The following is a 20020-nucleotide window of genomic DNA, read 5'->3' as shown; positions in this document are numbered from 1 at the left end:
CGCTTTAAAACCAATAGTTCTTTTCCCCAATTATCAATTAATACTGGCAACTAGGATAACGGTTTTAATCGAGAGAATTATCAAAAATTCATTTCTAATTTCTAAAAAAACGTGGTTCTTCATTTTTTCCGCATTGCGACAGTAATCAGTAGCGACGTCATTGCGGGGATTTCCCTGATTTGCATAACTAGGTCGAGCGCTTCGACGAATCAGCGACGCGGATCGGGAACACGTGACGAGCCGGTGCGAGATTCCTCGTCGGATCCCGGAGAGTTGAGAGTTTCTACAGAACGACAGAAATTGAGAGAAAGTATGCGCCGAAAAAGCTGAAAAACTCGCCGAAAACTCGTCGAATCGACCCGAAATCGCTCACACTGGTAGATGAATATTTGTTCGAACGCTTTTAGGAGTTAAATCGCTAGAAATGTCAAATTTACCGACGCAAAGAGTGCGCCGAAATGTGTCCCCAGCGTCGACTTCGTCGTCATCAGCTGCTGGGGGTAGCTGTAGTAAACAGGGTCCGATGAAAGCTACCGTTCAGTTTCATTCGCTGATGCAGCAGGGCAGTGGCGTGTCGGGCCCGACGTCGAGCCGCGCGGGCCCGACGAATAACGCCGGCCGAAAAGTAGTTGTTGGCAGCCCGTCGTCGTCGCCGACGATGGCTTCGCCGTGGGAGCGCGTCGCGAAGCCGCCTCGTCGATCTCCGCCGGATAATCATCGCAGCTGTGGTGGTACGTCTTCACCGGCAGCAGCCACATCCGGTCCTGCGGTCGAATCGTCGTCGAGAAGTTCGAGTTCACCCGCTAACGTTATCAAAGGTAATATTCTCCAACAATCTGAGATGGATCTCGGATGTTTGCAAGGCTGGGGTGCGGAAGAAGAGAAAAGGCATTTATCAGCTAGAGCAGCCACTGCTTAAGATACTTGCCGAGTCCAGCACTCATTACTAGATATTTTCAAGAAATAAATCCGAAAATATGCAATTTTCGAAATAGGATGAGTTTCGAATTTGCCGGTGAACCCTTTCAGTGCGTCTACACCGCAGTGTGGTGTATAAATCGGTGATGATTTTGCTAATGTCTATTTCAACCTGACTTGAGAGCATACAGGGTGGCCTAGCTCAGTCAGTTTCAGTAGTACATACCTGATAAAAGTCTTATTAGGACCAGAATGCATTGGCAGTCGACCTAAATCATCATTTTTTAATCCATTTGAAACTGTATTGTAGAATATCCAAAAAATCTGCATTGAGAGGGGTTCCTGAGAGAAAAGAGACTCCATGATTTGAAAGTTAAACAATATGTCTCCATGCCTACCAACTGAAATTTGATACGTAGGCATGGAAACATATTGTTAAACTTTCAAATCATGGAGTCACTTCTCTTCATTTAACCCCTTTCAGTGAAGACTTTTTGGATATCCTTCAATACGGTTTCAAATGGATTAAAAAATGATGATTTAGGTCGACTGCCAATGCATTCTGGTCCTAATAAGACTTTTATCAGGTATGTAGGCTACTACCAAAAATGAGCGAGCTAGGCCAACCGGAATGCTCTCAAGTCAGGTTGAAATAGACATTAGTACACTGCATCGCAGTGTATTGATGTAATTAGTTTTTATTTTCCATTGAAAGATGGCAGGTAGCACCTGTCAAACATAGTGAAATATTAGTAACTAACGATACACCGCATGGCGATGTATACGCACTATAGCCTAGCAGCATGCCACAACACACTGGGGTGGAATTTTCAAATTATCTTTAGCACTATAGGGTATTATTAAGTCAGCACTGAAAGGGTTAAGTCTATAACAATCTCTGTCTTGACGACAAGAGAAGGTAGGGGTCCGGACCCCTGAGACTACCCTAAGTCTGCCCCTTTCATTGTGACGAATCTGAAAACTCCAACACAAGACATCGGTTGTTTCTGGTGAAGTGGAGTGATGCCTGTAAGGAACAGTTTGGCATACAGTTCTGACGACTCCTCAATTCCTGAAAAACTTTTAAACGAAAAATGCCTTTATAAGTCTTTGAAACTCTTTTCCTTGAAATTTGAAATTTTCTCTTTGAAAACTCCTTAGGCCTATCCTGGCATTACTGATCTATTACCCTGCGTTTTATCTGAAGTGATTTGTTACTTTATTTGGTCTGAGTTTGTGTGAGGAATAGGTCCATTATATCCTCAGTTGATGCTTATAGCCTCAGGAGCCTGAATAGTGAAAAAAGTCAGTCCCAAAAAGAGGCCTCTATTAGCTGTCTGGCCGCAGGCCCATCAGCTAGCCTGGCTCTTCAAGTCGCCTCGTAGGGAGTTGAACCTGATGGCATCATGAGACTGTCACAGTACAAACCCCTGTCCTAATAAACACATCCTCCTTCACAGGGATTTGAACCTGGTGACATCATGAGACTGTCACAGTACAAACCCCTGTCCTAGTAGACACATCCTCCCTCACAGGGATTTGAACCTGATGACATCATGAGACTCTTATTACAGTACAAACCCCTGTCATAGTAGACACATCCTCCTTCACAGGGATTTGAACCTGGTGGCATCATGAGACTCCCGTCACAGTACAAACCCCTGTCCTATTAGACACATCCTCCATCACAGGGATTTGAAGAGCCTTATGTCATTACTAACTTGTAAAATTGATTTCATGTATTTGTGTTTGATTTCAGTTGAACGTCCGAAACCATTGAGATCAAGTCCCAGTAATATTAAACGCACTGGTTCGTTGGACGCCATCGCCGGCCCATACCTCACCGGGCAATGGCCGAGTTTTCAAAACTGTCAGCTTGTTATGACCGATAAGTCTACTCAGGTAAATACGCGTATTCTATCGTACTGCAACTGTAAGTCACGTTTCAAATTTAACACAGTCCGATTTAGGATTAGAGCAATTCCAGATTACAAACTCTCTACCAGCTGTTTCTAACAGATTTAAGCCTACAGAGTACGTTAGTCCGGAATAGGTAGAGCGTATTCTCGTTGAAACGAATGCCCCAGAAGAGAATTCCTTGATTGCTAGAGACCGATCAAAACCTACCAAACTCTCTATCAGGCACTTTTATCAAGTTAAATAACCGATTGTGTTATTCCGCAACTGAACGTATTTTCGTTGAAATGTCAGAAGAGACGGATCAAAACCTGTCTAAGCGTTTCATTTAGAACCAAGTGGTCGGTCGGGTTTAATGACCATATGCCTTAAAACCGAGGTCTAATGAGATACTGTACCGGTCTTTGAGTTACTGGTCTCTCGGGAATCCTGGATTCATTCGGGAAGCAGTTTCCTGACGGTCAAAAGGTCCATCTCTCGGTTTCGTGGCAGGAAAAATTTGCGACCTATCCTGAGTGTCCACAGCGAATTGAGGGAAAAGAGAAACCTTGAAACTCCTTAACCCTTTCAGTGCGTCTACACCGCAGTGCGGTGTACGAATCAGTGATAGATTTTGCTAGTACACCGCACTGCAGTGTATTGATGTAATTAGTAATTATCTCTCTTGGAAGATGGCAGCAGCTGTCAAGCATAGTGAAATACTAGTAACTAACGATACACTGCGCTACGGTGTAGACGCACTATAGTGGTATTCCCGTTATTCAACACACTAGGGTGGAATTTTTTCAAATTTTCAAATTATCTCCAGCACTATAGGGTATTGATTATTCAGCACTGAAAGGGTTAAAGTGCTGCTGTGAATAGCGGGCTCGAGTGTGGAGAGATAAAAGACACCTCAAACCTGCTGATGATACCAGTACGCTGAATGGGTCAGTAACTTAAAGGTGCATTTTTGAACCTGAGCCTAACTTCTACAGACACTGTCAATATCAATAAGGCCTAGATGGCTAAGAACTCAAATAAGTATGAACCTAGGGACTGCAACCTTCAGCCTTACTCCAGCGTAGAATAATTTAAAGGTGCTATCCGGTCGGTCGGCTGTTTTTGTCGAAAAGCGAGAAGAGATCATTTTACCGCGATTCCCGGGGGTCTAGGTATAATATTCTCTATTAACGGTGTTATTCTCTATTTCTGTATTGTCGGTGTCAACCAGTGTAAATTATAATGTATTATAAGGTGTCGTGTAGATTCTTGGACTAGATCCAAGTGTTTACGCGAAATGTCGTGAAAGGAAGTTGTCATTCAGAAGTAGTTAGTTAGTTGATCGTGCTCTCAGGTTTCGTTTACGAATGTGATAATTAAAATGCTCTTTTAATCAGAATATCCTCGACCTATCCCTGAGTTTCTGGAGTGAATATCCTCGACCCATCCCCGCGTTTCGCGAGTGAATATCCTCGACCCGTCCCCGCGTTTCTAGAGTGAATATCCTCGACTGATCCCCGCGTTTCGCGAGTGAATATTCTCGACCCATCCCTGCATTTCTGGAGTGAATATCCTTGACCCATCCCTTAGTTTCTGGAGTGAATATCCTCGACCCATCCCTGCATTTCTGAAGTGAATATCCTCGACCCATCCCTGAGTCTCTGGAGTGAATATCCTCGACCCATCCCTGAGTTTCTGGAGTAAATATCCTCGACCCATCCCTGAGTTTCTGGAGTAAATATCCTCGACCCATCCCCGCGTTTCGCGAGTGAATATCCTCGACCCATCCCCGCGTTTCGCGAGTGAATATTCTCGACCCATCCCCGCGTTTCGCGAGTGAATATTCTCGACCCATCCCCGCGTTTCTAGAGTAAATATCCTCGACCCATCCCCGCGTTTCGCGAGTGAATATTCTCGACCCATCCCCGCGTTTCGCGAGTGAATATTCTCGACCCATCCCCGCGTTTCTAGAGTAAATATCCTTGACCCATCCCCGCGTTTCGCGAGTGAATATTCTCGACCCATCCCCGCGTTTCGCGAGTGAATATTCTCGACCCATCCCTGAGTTTCTGGAGTGAATATCCTCGACCCGTCCCCGCGTTTCTAGAGTGAATATCCTCGACTGATCCCCGCGTTTCGCGAGTGAATATTCTCGACCCATCCCTGCATTTCTGGAGTGAATATCCTCGACCCATCCCTTAGTTTCTGGAGTGAATATCCTCGACCCATCCCTACATTTCTGGAGTGAATATCCTCGACCCATCCCTTAGTTTCTGGAGTGAATATCCTCGACCCATCCCTGATTTTCTGGAGTGAATATCCTCAACCCATCCCTGCATTTTTGGAGTGAATAACCTTGACCCATCCCTGAGTTTCTGAAATGAATATTCTCGACCCATCCCTGCATTTCTGGAGTTAATATTCTCGACCCATCCCTGCATTTCTGGAGTGAATATCCTCGACCCATCCCTTAGTTTCTCGAGTGAATATTCTCGACCCATCCCTTAGTTTCTCGAGTGAATATCCTCGACCCATCCCTTAGTTTCTCGAGTGAATATTCTCGACCCATCCCTTAGTTTCTGGAGTGAATATCCTCGACCCATCCCTGATTTTCTGGAGTGAATATTCTCAACCCATCCCTGCATTTCTGGAGTGAATATCCTCGACCCATCCCTTAGTTTCTAGAGTGAATATCCTCGACCCATCCCTGATTTTCTGGAGTGAATATCCTCGACCCATCCCTGCATTTTTGGAGTGAATATCCTTGACCCATCCCTGAGTTTCTGAAATGAATATTCTCGACCCATCCCTGAGTTTCTGGAGTGAATATCCTCGACCCATCCCTGCATTTCTGGAGTGAATATCCTCGACCCATCCCTTAGTTTCTGGAGTGAATATCCTCGACCCATCCCTGAGTTTCTGGAGTGAATATCCTCGACCCATCCCTTAGTTTCTCGAGTGAATATCCTCGACCCATCCCTGAGTTTCTGGAGTGAATATTCTCGACCCGTCCCTGAGTTTCTGGAGTGAATATCCTCGACCCATCCCTGAGTTTCTGGAGTGAATATCGGAGGGCTGGTCCAACATTTTTGGGCATGCCAAATAGGCCGGGGCCAAACAGGCTTAAACGCACAGTTGTTCCGGGCCTAATTTGGCATGGGCCAAAAATGCAATCGATGCTTTTGTCTGACTTTAAATCTTCCCCACATACACCTCAACGAAAACGTTAGACCCAGCAGCCGCGCTGACTGTGTACTACTAGTAGATACACTCGTGAAATTTGGCTCCTATCCAGAGAACTGAAGCTCCCATTCAGCGAACTACAATGATAATGTTTGTTATATCATTTGTAGTAGCGTTTGATGTTAAATTAAAATTAAATAAGACTGAAATTTATTGCCGACGCGCGTCCTTTAACCCTTTCAGTGCGTCTACACGACAGTGTGGTGTATAAATCAGTGATAAATGATACACTGCACCGCGGTATAGACGCACTATAGTGCTATTCCCTTTATTCAATTCAATGGAATTTTTTACAATTTTCAAATTATCTCTAGCATAGGGTATTAATTAGTCAGCACTGAAAGGGTTAACTGGGGGATCTTCGGATATGTCCTAGATTGAGTTTTATTTAATGCGATGGAACGACGATCGGGTTTAATGTTATTGAAGCCCCTCGAAGAACCAGTTTCTTTACAATTAACCGATTACATGTCGTGAAACTCCGCCCCCCCGTGCCGCCCCCTAATTATTTAACAGTCCCATCGATTCCTTGATTCCTTAAAAACTCAATGATTTTAAACGCGCTTGAAACTGAACTAAATTTATGCCAGAAACTCCTTTTAAACTCCTTCGATTTTGAGAAATAAACAATTAAATAGAATCAATTGGATAAGAAATTAGAAATTGTTGTACAGCATGTTGTTGATTACCCCCTATAAAAGTCAGTACAGTTGGGACCAGGATTTTTTTCATCCAATTAACCGGTTACTTGGGGGTTACTGAATTAGTTACCAAGTTTAGGTTTGTATAAAAGGATAAGAAGAATTTGTTTACAAAACCACTGAATTACCGGTTTACCGAGATAAACAGTCCCGATTTAGGAGGAGTCTACAGTAATAAGAATCTGAGAGGGATGCAGACACTTCATTGAAAGTTTAAGTTTTCTCCTTAAAAAATCCAGGAATGACTGATCTGTAGGGACCCTGTATATCCAGGAATGACTGATCCGTAGGGACCCTGTATATCCAGTAATGACTGATCTGTAGGGACCCTGTATATCCAGGAATGACTGATCTGTAGGGACCCTGTATATCCAGGAATGACTGATCTGTAGGGACCCTGTATATCCAGGAATGGCCGATCTGTAGGGACCCTGTATATCCAGGAATGGCCGATCTGTAGGGACCCTGTATATCCAGGAATGGCCGATCTGTAGGGACCCTGTATATCCAGGAATGACTGATCCGTAGGGACCCTGTATATCCAGGAATGACTGATCTGTAGGGACCCTGTATATCCAGGAATGACTGATCTGTAGGGACCCTGTATATCCAGGAATGGCCGATCTGTAGGGACCCTGTATATCCAGGAATGGCCGATCTGTAGGGACCCTGTATATCCAGGAATGGCCGATCTGTAGGGACCCTGTATATCCAGGAATGACTGATCCGTAGGGACCCTGTATATCCTGGAATGACTGATCTGTAGGGACCCTGTATATCCTGGAATGACTGATCTGTTGGGACCCTGTATATCCAGGAATGGCTGATCCGTAGGAACCCTGTATATCCAGGAATGGCTGATCTGTAGGGACCCTGTATATCCAGGAATGACTGATCTGTAGGGACCCTGTATATCCAGGAATGGCCGATCTGTAGGGACCCTGTATATCCAGGAATGACTGATCCGTAGGGACCCTGTATATCCTGGAATGACTGATCTGTAGGGACCCTGTATATCCAGGAATGGCCGATCTGTAGGGACCCTGTATATCCAGGAATGGCCGATCTGTAGGGACCCTGTATATCCAGGAATGACTGATCCGTAGGGACCCTGTATATCCTGGAATGACTGATCTGTAGGGACCCTGTATATCCTGGAATGACTGATCTGTTGGGACCCTGTATATCCAGGAATGGCTGATCCGTAGGAACCCTGTATATCCAGGAATGGCTGATCTGTAGGGACCCTGTATATCCAGGAATGGCTGATCCGTAGGGACCCTGTGTATCCAGTAATGGCTGATCCGTAGGGACCCTGTATATCCAGTAATGACTGATCTGTAGGGACCCTGTATATCCAGGAATGGCTGATCTGTAGGGACCCTGTATATCCAGGAATGACTGATCAGTAGGGACCCTGTATATCCAGGAATGGCTGATCCGTAGGGACCCTGTATATCCAGGAATGGCAGATCTGTAGGGACCCTGTTACATAAATGCTATTAAACCCCTACAATCAAACTCTGTTGAGGTTTCATTGGATAAGGTTTTGCATTACTCAACTCTTCACTGTTTTTGAGTCCTAATAATTTATTTCTGATGAATTCGTCATTTGGATTTAAAGTGGTCAAAGATCGTCCAAGCTATGACGACAGTTATGGGAGTTTCCTCCGATAAGCATGACCCTATAATTGCCGCTCTCTGCTGCTGCTGCTGCTGCTGCAAAAAAAAAAAAAAAAAAAAAAAACTTTAAATTAAAATTCAAAACCAGTTTTAAATGAGATTGTATTGATTTATGTTATTAACATCTCCTCCTCTCCTCACCCTCCCAGGTTGTTGAAACCTTGATCCCCCTCTCCTCTCTCCCATTCTCTGTTCCCCTCTCCTCTCTCCTCTTCTTACGTCCATTCTTTTTCTCCTCTTCCCCTCTCCCAGGTTCAACATTCTGTTATTACAACCTCGATCTCCCCTTCTCTCTTTCCTATCTTCCCCTCTTTCTCCTCCCCCCTCTCTCCCCTTCTCTTTCATTACCTCCCCTCTTTTTCCCCTCTTCTCTCCTCTTTCCTCTCTCCCCTCTCCTCTCCCTTTCCCTCTCCCAGGTTCAATATCCTGTAATTAGGCTACAACCTTTCTCTCCCCTCCCTCTCCACTCCACTCGTGCAGGAAAACGATTTAAAAAGTTTCATATGATATTTTTTTCCAATCGCGCGGTCTATAACACGGTTCTGTTTTTTTTTTCGCGATGATCTGACACCTGCCTAAATATATCAGAATTGAACTTCTTGAATAAAATCGACACTTTTTTTTTCTCTCTAAACCGGTCAATATCTCGCTGGCACACCTGCTATCCCTCGCCGTTCGAGCGAGCGGCGTTACGCGGGTAGCCAATTCGGGGCGGTCCACTCGTCGACGGGGGTGATCGGGTAGGCATTATTGTAATATGCACGTTGGCACGGTGCCAGCTTGCAGCTCTGTAAAACGCAGTGCTTCGACTGCAGGTGCTGAGTATTTTATTAGCAGCAGACGCAGGCAGCTCTCGCCGAAAGGAACGACCACATTTTCTTCTCAGTTGAAATTTCGGACGTATATATATCGCACCTGGCTGTCTCGCGACGTTTTATGTTTCGAGGTGATGAGACAATTCAGGTAGGAGGTTTCGGGTTGAGGGGTTCGTTCGGAGGCTTTGGGAAAAGGGAGAGTGAGTTTTTTCAGACGTGCTTTATACTGGGGGAATATACGGCGCAAATAACCCGGGGGGGCTACGTCAGGATATTTTAAGATTTCGATCGGGAAATTGAAATTTCGTATGAATTTTGAAACACATCAGTTGTAATGAGATTTTTTACGGCAGCTCCCGTGACGTGTCTCGACCCTGCGAAATCTGTCGCGACGAGATTCCTACGATTTTGACGCCGCCCTCGACGGTGGGGGGGGGGGGCTTAAGAGTGTCCGAATGAATTCGCTATCGGTCGGGGCGGGGAGGGGTTCCGACAGCAGGGGGTCGGAATAGAAATCTAGGCTCGCGTGCGTCGTGTAATGTTTTTTATTCCTGTATCAGTCGTGTGTCTCTGTTGTGTGTATGCGTTGGATCGATACATGTGACGTGTACAACGCTTAGACCCGTCGACTGTCAGCGGCGTTGTGTCATTGTCTACACGACGACAAACGCTCATCGTCGACCCGGCGGCTCAGGATCCGTTCCGATGAATAAACGCGATCCAGTTCGACAATAATGTGAGTTCACACTCATCTCGTCGAACAACGTTTTAGGGTTCGTACCGGTTACCAAAAATCGGGGGATTTCCGGATCTTTTTTTTTATTATTTATTCATTGAAAATAAAACAATCTTAACCAGGGGAGTCTCCGGAGGGAAAAATCAGCGAATTCTGACTAGGTATTTTCTTCAGAGAAATCTCGGACTTTCGATTTATTGAGGTGTCTTGTTGTTCGTGCTGGTGACGAGTGACACGAGGAACCTCTTTAAGAAAGATTGACCCTCAGTGAGGATAACTTATAATTTGATTAGCGAATTTGAATTTTTGGTGTCTTGTTGTTCTTGCTGGTGACGAGTGAGACGAGGAACCTCTTTGAGAAAGAATGACCCTCAGTGAGGATAACTTATAATTTGATTTGCGAATTTGAATTTTTGGTGTCTTGTTGTTCTTGCTGGTGACGAGTGACACGAGGAACCTCTTTAAGAAAGATTGACCCTCAGTGAGGATAACTTATAATTTGATTAGCGAATTTGAATTTTTGGTGTCTTGTTGTTCTTGCTGGTGACGAGTGAGACGAGGAACCTCTTTGAGAAAGAATGACCCTCAGTGAGGATAACTTATAATTTGATTTGCGAATTTGAATTTTTGGTGTCTTGTTGTTCTTGCTGGTGACGAGTGACACGAGGAGCCTCTTGATAAAAAACAGCCCTCACTCCAACATTAGGCGTGTAACTCTGCTGGTTGCGAAATATTAGCCTGAAAATATTAAAATCAACCAACAATTTTACAAAAAAATCAGTCGTGGCCTACATTTTTTCCTGTTTATGATGTGTGTATATATATATATATATATATATATATATATATATATATATATTTATATATATATATATATATTTTTGATGATGTGGTCTCGATAAACAGGATGATGTTCGTGACTCTAGTTGCGTTGAGCTCATTATAACCCCACGATTCAGCTATAACCGATCGATTGTGCATGAGGTATGTGAAACCGACGAGGGAGGGAGGGAGGGAGGGAGGGAGGGAGGGAGGGAGGGAGGGAGGGAGGGAGGGAGGGAGGGAGGGAGGGAGGGAGGGAGGGAGGGAGGGAGGGAGGGAGGGAGGGAGGGAGGGAGGGAGCGGAAATATTTTTCAAGGCCTTTGATGGTATTAAAACGGGAATGGTCAGGGATTATTCTTTGAAAAAAGTCTGGGAATTCCGTAGAAAAGCTGCGAGTCGGGGAAATTTGTTGAGATCGCGGGTCATAAGATCAAACAGTTCATGTCTATGTCTTAAATGTATTGGACTGTGTGTGAATTGATTGGATTCTTAGTCGATCAAGTCAGGGAAAACAATAGCGTCGTTTTCTTACGACCCTCACCACCATCCATTTTCGCCCTCCCTGCCCCTCATCGTTTCGAGTTTTCCGATTTTTTTTGTGGATTTTTTTGAATTTTTGATTTGGAATTTCCGTTTGATTTGGAACGATGCGGCCCGTTAGGTCAGCAATGTCGTCGTGACCGCAGTAAGAGATCGGCTGATAATGTAATTTACGATGTAGATTCATCGCGTGTTTACGCCTCAGGAATACATATACCGATAGATATATATATATATATATATATATATATTGACTATCTGACTTTGTTTGAATTTGAATAATGATATATAACGAATGAATGACAGCTGGTCCCTACGCGTATAAAATAAACATGAAACAGTCGGGGATGTTTTTACGATTCATTTGGCGACAATTTCGTTTTGTTTTTATGCTTCGAAGCGCAAATCGGGGCATTTTTTTGTTGTTGTGTAGGCTCGGCGATCTGGCAAAAAGGTGGTAAATTGCGCCAGGTTTTAGGTTACTGGCTAGCATACATGAGGCCTAAAAGTTCAAGTTCGAAATTATTTGGTGGAAAGCATAATATGACTGGCTTTATGAGATACTGGAAAGAAAGACGAACAAAAAAAGAAACGGCAATACTTCGCTGACTGTGGGAGCAGTCCCACTCTTGTGTGTGGTGCTACTGTGGCAATCGGGAGCAGTCCCACTCTTGTGTGTGGTGCTACTGTGGCAATCGGGAGCAGTCCCACTCTTGTGTGTGGTGCTACTGTGGCAATCAGGAGCAGTCCCACTCTTGTGTGTGGTGCTACTGTGGCAATCAGGAGCAGTCCCACTCTTGTGTGTGGTGCTACTGTGGCAATCGGGAGCAGTCCCACTCTTGTGTGTGGTGCTACTGTGGCAATCAGGAGCAGTCCCACTCTTGTGTGTGGTGCTACTGTGGCAATCAGGAGCAGTCCCACTCTTGTGTGTGGTGCTACTGTGGCAATCGGGAGCAGTCCCACTCTTGTGTGTGGTGCTACTGTGGCAATCAGGAGCAGTCCCACTCTTGTGTGTGGTGCTACTGTGGCAATCAGGAGCAGTCCCACTCTTGTGTGTGGTGCTACTGTGGCAATCAGGAGCAGTCCCACTCTTGTGTGTGGTGCTACTGTGGCAATCGAGGATTCCACGTATGGCAGGCGAGGATCCACCAGGTTCGCTAGTATTACTGGGTTCACTAGTAGTTACTCGGTTTTCCGCGCTTCAATTTCTGCTACATTTCAATTAGATCTAAATGAACTTTTCTCATGAATGAATCTGTAATTATTAATGAAAACTAGACCGATATCTGAGTAGAGGAATGAAAGTATCGTATATTTGGTCTTGATCCAGTTCAAAATTCATAGAAAATGAACCGTTTTGACAACGTAGTGCTCGGCACGCCATCTGGCGTGATAGTCGGTGTTGCGGGTACCCCATTTTTAGCGGTGGTAACATGTGAAGTGGATGTATGTGTGTGGGAATTAGTGAACTATACAATTGGGAGTTGGGAGATTGTACCTGTGTTAACCCTTTCAGTGCTGACTAATCAATACCCTATAGTGCTGGAGATAATCTAAAAATTTTGGAAGATTCATCCCTAGTGTGTTGAACAACGGGAATACCACTATAGTGCGTCTACACTGTTGTGCGGTGTATCGGTAGTTACTAATAGTTCACTATGTTTGACAGGTGCTGCCATTTTTCAAGAGAGATAATTACTAATTACATCAATACACCGCAGTGCGGTGTACTAGCAAAATCAATCACTGATTTATATACACTGCACTGCGGTGTAGACGCACTGAAAGGGTTAAGGAACATATTATTGACAACTATCGCTTATTTTATGTCTGCACATCGACCAACCCATCAAAGACGTGTATCCTGCTGGTATCCTATATATACTGAAATGACCCTTGAATTTAATTTTCTCGTTTGTTTTGGTTTATTTTCGTAGACTGAGGATTTTGAGGAATCGGTTTCGGAGAAAGTGAAAAAGAAACACAAACGCTCAGCATCGGTGGGTAATATCCGTGAAAATATCACTTTATTAGTAGGTATCCGGTAAACCGTCAAGTACCCGTTATCCACCTTTCGAAACTAACCGTCCCCAACTATCCACCTTTTGAAACTAACCGTCCCCAACTATCCACCTTCGAACTAACCGTCGTAAACTATCCACCTTCAAAACTAACCGTCTCAAACTATCCACCTTCGAAACTAACTGTTCCTAACTATCCACCTTTGAACTAACTGTCCGCAACTATCCACCTTCGAAACTAACTCTGCAACTATCCACCTTTGAAAGTAACCGTCCCCAACTATCCACCTTTGAAACTAACTGTCCCAAACTACCCACCTTTGAAATAACTGTCCCAAACTATCCACCCTTTGAAATAACTGTCCCTAAATATCCACCTTTTGAAATAACTGTCCCAAACTATCCACCTTCGAAACTAACTGTCCCAAACTATCCACCTTTGAAAGTAACTGTCCTAAACTATCCACCTTCGAAACTAGCTGTCCCAAACTATCTATCTGTAACTAACTTCTTTGAACTATCCATCTCAATACCATCCACCTTATACCAACTATCTCAAACTATCCACCTGAAACCATCCCTCTCAAGTGACTGCCATCTTGAACTAACTCTTTAACTTTCCAACCACCCATCCGGCAGGAGTAATCCTTCTGCCGTTCTGGAACTAACTTTCCTGAACTATCCATCGGAAATAATCGATTGTAATTACCGAATTCTACATCGAAACTGTCTTCACTTATCTGTCTGATACTATCTCGAACTAACTCTATTAAACTATCGTTGTGGAACTATCTGTGTCATCATCTCAAACTATCCCTTGGAATGAACTATCTGTGTCATCATCTCAAACTATCCCTTGGAATAAGCTTCCATCCTGTACCATTTCCTCGCATGAGTTTCGTAACACCGTCCATCCCTTTCAGGGTCCCTACAAACCCGTCATTCCTTAAAAACTCATTCGAGCAAAATGCCAGAAGCTCCTTGAACTTTGAAGCCCCTTCAATTTAAACCCCTTTACCTACAAAATGGGCAATTAGAAATTTTTGTCTAGTTTGTAGTATTAGAGTGGACTATCTCTTAATCGATAATGTTTGGACCTGAATTTTTAGCAAATTAAAAAATCGAGTTTAGGTAGTCTTAGGGATAAAAATTTGTTTAAAAAACCACTGAATTATCAGTTTACCGAGATAAACAGTACTGATTTAGTCTACAGTAAAAGTGATATGAAAGCGATGCAGACGCTTCTTTGAAATATGAAATTTTCTCCTTAAAAAACTCCTTATATCTAGGATTAGGAATGACTGATCCGTAGGGACCCTGTGTTTATTTGAAGATAATCTGACCGTCTGCCCCCCTCACCCTCTGTAACAGTTCAGTCACCTCACCACACCTTCCTTCGTGTTCAAAAATGTGCGATCGACGCGTTCGTTTTCCGCCCGCAGATCGAATGACGTCTGCTATCGTTGTATTGTTGCAGTTGTATCGTCAACGGTTACAGCGAAGTAAAGAGAGCAGCAAGTCGAGTTCGGCCCAGCAGAGACAGTCGCCGATCCACGGACACCACCTGGCGCTCGCCACCGCGAACCTGATCATCACAACTTCCAAAGCGATAGGAATACCGGTTCCGCATATTCCGAAAACCGGGGTACCTCGTATACGCGGCAGCGTGGAGGGTCTTAATCAGGTTAGTATACTGTACTCGCAGCTCAGGGATTGTGGATACCTGACTATCCGGGGGATTCTGAACTCGCGGGTGAGGGATTGTGGATACCTGACTATCCGGGGGATTCTGAACTCGCGGGTGAGGGATTGTGGATACCTGACTATCCGGGGGATTCTGAACTCGCGGGTGAGGGATTGTGGATACCTGACTATCCGGGGGATTCTGAACTCGCGGGTGAGGGATTGTGGATACCTGACTATCCGGGGGATTCTGTACTCGCAGGTGAGGGATTGTGGATACCTGACTGTGAACTCGGGGTGTCGATTGTTGAGACATGTCAATGTGAACAAATTCGGCTTCATTATCAATGCTCTGGTTAATTTCGAGCAAAGCTCGGGTGCCAAACTACGAGTATATTCTTAGTTACATGTGGGGTAGGGAGGGAGTTGACACCGTATTGAACTGGCAACCAACGTGTTAAGCTCTGCTACAAAACATTTTGGAAATATGCTCAAAATCAGATTGGGGATCATTCATTTATTACGTACGCATAAAATTTGAATTTTTCAACCCCCCTCCCCTCTGTACGCAAAATCGGCCATTTTTTCATATACATTAAGCATTACAGTACGCAATTGCACTGACCCCTCCCTCTCCCCTAATGCATATGTAATAAATGAATGACCCCCTAGGCTATTACTCCTTAAAAATATGAAAAATATGCTCAAAATTAGATTGGATATCACTCCTGAAAATATGAAAAACAAATTATGCTCAAAATCAGAATTATTAAGGAGGCACTCAGAAATATGATGGTATGACTCGGCTAAGGATATCTCGTAGATACCTGGATGCCGCCCTGTGTCGAAATAACTTTTTGAATTGGCGCTGTTTTTTTATTTCCAGGAGATAGAAAGGTTGGTGCTGAAGAATAGTCACTCAGGGAATGATGACATAGATTTAGATCGGGTGAGTGTCAGTCGGGAACCCGTCTAAAGTTTCTATCTTTCTTCATGCTAGTAAAAATCTCTTCGAAGGTCTCGATTCTCCGAGGTGTGAAGTCACGCGGTCAATAAATCTTAGCTTTAAGAACTGCAGCCAAAGCGTATTTGATCTTAACGACTTAGCGAACTTTGAAGTTAAGACCGCTTCTGGACTCGCATCTTAACTCGGCCCGAGGCCTAGTTGCCCAGTAATGGCTTACATTTGAGACCAGCATAAGACCTTCGTATTTCTATTGCTGATCCGACAGAACCAGTCTTAGGTATCAGGGGCCAGTGCCATAGTCAAAAATCAAGTCCTAACGTGATAATCTTAAGCATGGTTCCCACAGAACAGGGAAATTAGGAAAAACTTGGGAATATTTCCTCCAATCGGGGAAATATTTGGGAAATTCATTTACATTTCATGTATTTCATTTGCAGAGGGCAACTTTCTTCAGCGATTTCCCTTAAGAATCACCTTTATCAACCAGTCACCACTAAAATGTTTACTGTAGCATGATGGTATCTGTTCATTCCATTTGGGAAAATTGAAATCCATGAAATACTTGGGAAAAACCTTGAATGGATTTTTTTATTCATATAACTGTGGGAATCATGCTTAAGACTGGTCTTAAGTTGTTAGATTGGCTATAGAACCAAACGGAGCTAAGACTGTGTCTTGAATCTAAGCCATGACTATGACACCAGCCTGGGGACTACTTTCAGATGTAAATCCTGTCGTTCGCAATGCTGCTTCGATCGATTGCATATTATTATTGTTATTATTATTTTGATTGTATCGTTGTAGCATATACAGGAGCCAACGCCCGACGGACACCGCGCTCCCGTACTGGAACTGATACGCGGAGGCAGCGGCACGCGCAGCATCGATACTCAGACGCCGTGTTCTGGCTACGTCGACCATGACAGCGGCACGAGCAGTCGGTCGCAGTCGATCAGTCCGTCGTTCCCGCCGATTATTCCCGGTCATATGGATTTGTCTCGTCCGTCGAGCCGGTCGTCGGAGAACACCGAAACCGAAACGAAAGAGATTGAATCTAAAGGTACGTGAGAGACCGAGAGGAAAATCCGGTACTTAAAAACTGATAAATCAGGGATGGGAATTCCCCGCGGCGATCAGCGGTTTTCCGCGGATTTTTGTACTGACTGAAAAATATCACTTTTCCAAATATTTCAAAAACGATGTTAAAGTAGTGGGAGCCATGATGATCTCACAGGTAGTACTGGTAGTAACGGTGGTAATGTATAGAACCAATAGTTATATACATGATCAGTTTCTGATAGTGAGCTGATAAAATATCTAATGTCAGGGCCCAGTTCCACTGTTCTGAGTTAAGATTTGACTCTGGGTTAAAAACATTGAAAATGAACTAACTTTAACTCAGAGTTAACTCTAACTCATGACTGTGGAACTGAGTCCTGGTGTTTGTAGTTCATTTACAAATAGAAATGTCTCGGGTGAAGTACCGAACAAATGTGAAGTGTGGACGATCAGTTTTTGAAAGCGCGCTGTTAAAATGTCTAATTTCTGGTATTTAATCTGTGTGTCTATGTATTTTCAGGTCCCATAAGTCTTTCAGCAGAAGGAGATAGTCCCGAATTAATTAGCTTGCCAAAACACACGATTAGTCCGCGGCCGAACAAGTCGTATTCATTTGGTCGTGAGCCGCCGGATGGCTGCGAAAAAGTCAATATCATCACTGAACCAAAGTAAGTGCTGATGGCGCCACTTTTCAGGCTTATATTTAATCATTTATCACCGCAGTAGTTGATGTCCTACTACACACTAGCGACACCTGGTGGATCCTCACTTATACAAGTGGAATCCTCTATTGCTGCAGTAGTTGATGTCCTACTACACACTAGTGACACCTGGTGGATCCTTACTTGCAACAATTAGAACCCTCTGTTGCTGCAGTAGTTTATATCCTACTGCACACCAGAGACACCTGGTGATCATCCATTGCTAGTCATCGTGGGTCCCGATTGAAATTGATCATCAAAGTTTCATCTTTAAGTTTCTACTATTGATAAACAGGTGTACGTATATATTATTTATTTATTTCTTTTCATTGCAGAAGAGCGCCACCTGTAGTGAAAGAACCGTTGTTGTTTAACCCGTTGAAACAAAGTCAGTTCGTTTTGAAACCGAGCGCGGGGTCGGCATTCTGTACATTAAACCAGATGTGCGCGAGCGGCGGTGGCAGCACCGCCGGCCAATCAGAACTCGCCGTTAAACACCCGGTTACTACGCAAACGCAGACGACTATCGAGAGTCAGTGATCGCTGTCCGTTCACAAACACCAACGACTCCCGCTAGTCAGTGATAGCTGCGTATTATCAACTGCAGAGGACTCGCGGGAGTCAGCGATTGATATCCGTGTTGAAATACGAGGACTCAGCTGAGAGTCGCGTATCGCTGCCGGTAATAAGCCACGGATGAATCATGAACGTCCGTGATCGCTACCCGTTACCAGGTACAAAGGACTCTAGGGAGTCCGTGATGTATGTCCGTTTATAAATACAGAGGACTGCCGTGAGTCAGTGATCACTGCCGAGTCGGTGATCGCGGCCTTTCAGCGAGGAGAGATGAGGACTCGGGAGAATCACGGTTAACAGGGACGCATGTTTTCTCTTTAGCCGGCGTTTCCTCGAAACGGCCTCGACCATCGTCCGGCCGTGTTCCTGTAGTAAAAGACAGCACGCGCGGAAACGGAATCAACGGAATCGGATTTAAAAAACGGTGATTTTACCCGGCAGCTTAAATTATCTGTGTACGTGTGACTAGACTAAACAAACAGCTATTGAATAGGTCATCAATTACTACTTACATCAACCCACTTGATTATTGATTATAATTTAGATTAATAACAATAATAGTTATTATTATATTAAGATAATTAATGATGATAATGATAATAATAATAATAATAATAATAAAATGTTGTGATATTTTTAACGCGTGATTGCTAATGAGAGAGAGGGGGGTGTTTCCCTTCTTCTAAAGGGGGGGGTGAATGTGTGGGGGGTTTGTTTGCGTGGTGTAAATATTTCTAGAATGACTTTTGACGATTCCGAGCGTTGAAAAAAAATTTCATATCTTCAAAATCTCGATATAACGATAACTGATTTCTATTAGTTCCGATATACAGTGTGAATGTGCTTATTATAAGACAGCAATTTATCCAGTTATTGATTAAAAGGCGGCCTTTTTTTGCGAACGTCGATAGTTCGTTCGATGCGAAAGCGATTCAGTTTGGAAAATCCGAATTCTATTCCATTCAGACCGATCGGATTGCGGCTGGTTTGCTCGGATTTTAAAAGATCCCTCGACAACGGTATAGATCTCGTAAATCAGTCTGCGGATTTCTCGAGATCGGTTCTTAAATCGCCAACCCTTTCAGTGCTGACTAATTAATTCCTGAAAGTGCTAGAGATGTGTTTTGAAAAGTTTTGAAAATTCCACCCCGGTGAGTTGAATAATGGGTATGCGGCTTAAGTGCGTCTACACCGCGGTGCGGTGTATCGTTAGTTGCTAATATTTAACTGCTAGACTGGTGCTGCCATCTTTTAAATAGAGATAATGGCAAATTTCATCAATACACCATGTTGCGGTGTACTAGCAAAGTCAAACATCGATTAATTCACCGCACTGAGGTGTAATTGCACTGAAAGGGTTATAATGCTTCATGTTGAATCTTGTAGTCGGTCGTTTAAGAAAATGCCCTCAGTCTGTTGGTTTCATCAGAAACATCATCTGTTAACCCCGAAATTTTAAGCAATATAATGTAAGAAGTTTTGGTTCAGGTATGAGAGTGTTTATGGCTTTTCAATCTAACTTGTAGAATGTTGCTAGATCAATCTGCAGTCTGGGACCATCCACCATTCAGACATTCATCTTTGAAGTCGTGCGAAGCTTGGACAGTTTTTGAAAATGTGCTGGTAAAATGTCTGATGTCAAAAATTCATAAAGA

At 43.9% G+C, this 20020-nt stretch overlaps 1 protein-coding gene across 2 annotated transcripts; it reads left to right on the top strand.

Annotated features, from left to right (window-relative positions):
- The first annotated feature begins 271 nt into the window (after nt 1-271).
- On the top strand, nt 272-18881 carry LOC141911945 (protein FAM117B-like). Of its 2 annotated transcripts, none has more exons than XM_074803067.1 (8): nt 272-818; nt 2678-2820; nt 13296-13358; nt 14857-15063; nt 15949-16011; nt 16834-17089; nt 17609-17756; nt 18125-18881. In XM_074803067.1, the coding sequence occupies exons 1-8, from the start codon at nt 425-427 to the stop codon at nt 18327-18329; spliced, it is 1479 nt and encodes a 492-aa protein (XP_074659168.1). In that variant the 5' UTR covers nt 272-424; the 3' UTR covers nt 18330-18881. The 2 variants fall into 2 exon arrangements, with proteins under 2 accessions (XP_074659168.1, XP_074659167.1); XM_074803066.1 differs by having other exon boundaries at nt 13296-13391.
- The last annotated feature ends 1139 nt before the right edge of the window (nt 18882-20020 follow it).

The sequence above is a fragment of the Tubulanus polymorphus genome, chromosome 10 (assembly GCF_964204645.1).
Source record: "Tubulanus polymorphus chromosome 10, tnTubPoly1.2, whole genome shotgun sequence".
Taxonomy (NCBI): Eukaryota; Metazoa; Nemertea; class Palaeonemertea; order Tubulaniformes; family Tubulanidae; genus Tubulanus; species Tubulanus polymorphus.
This window is presented reverse-complemented; position numbering and strand designations above follow the sequence as displayed.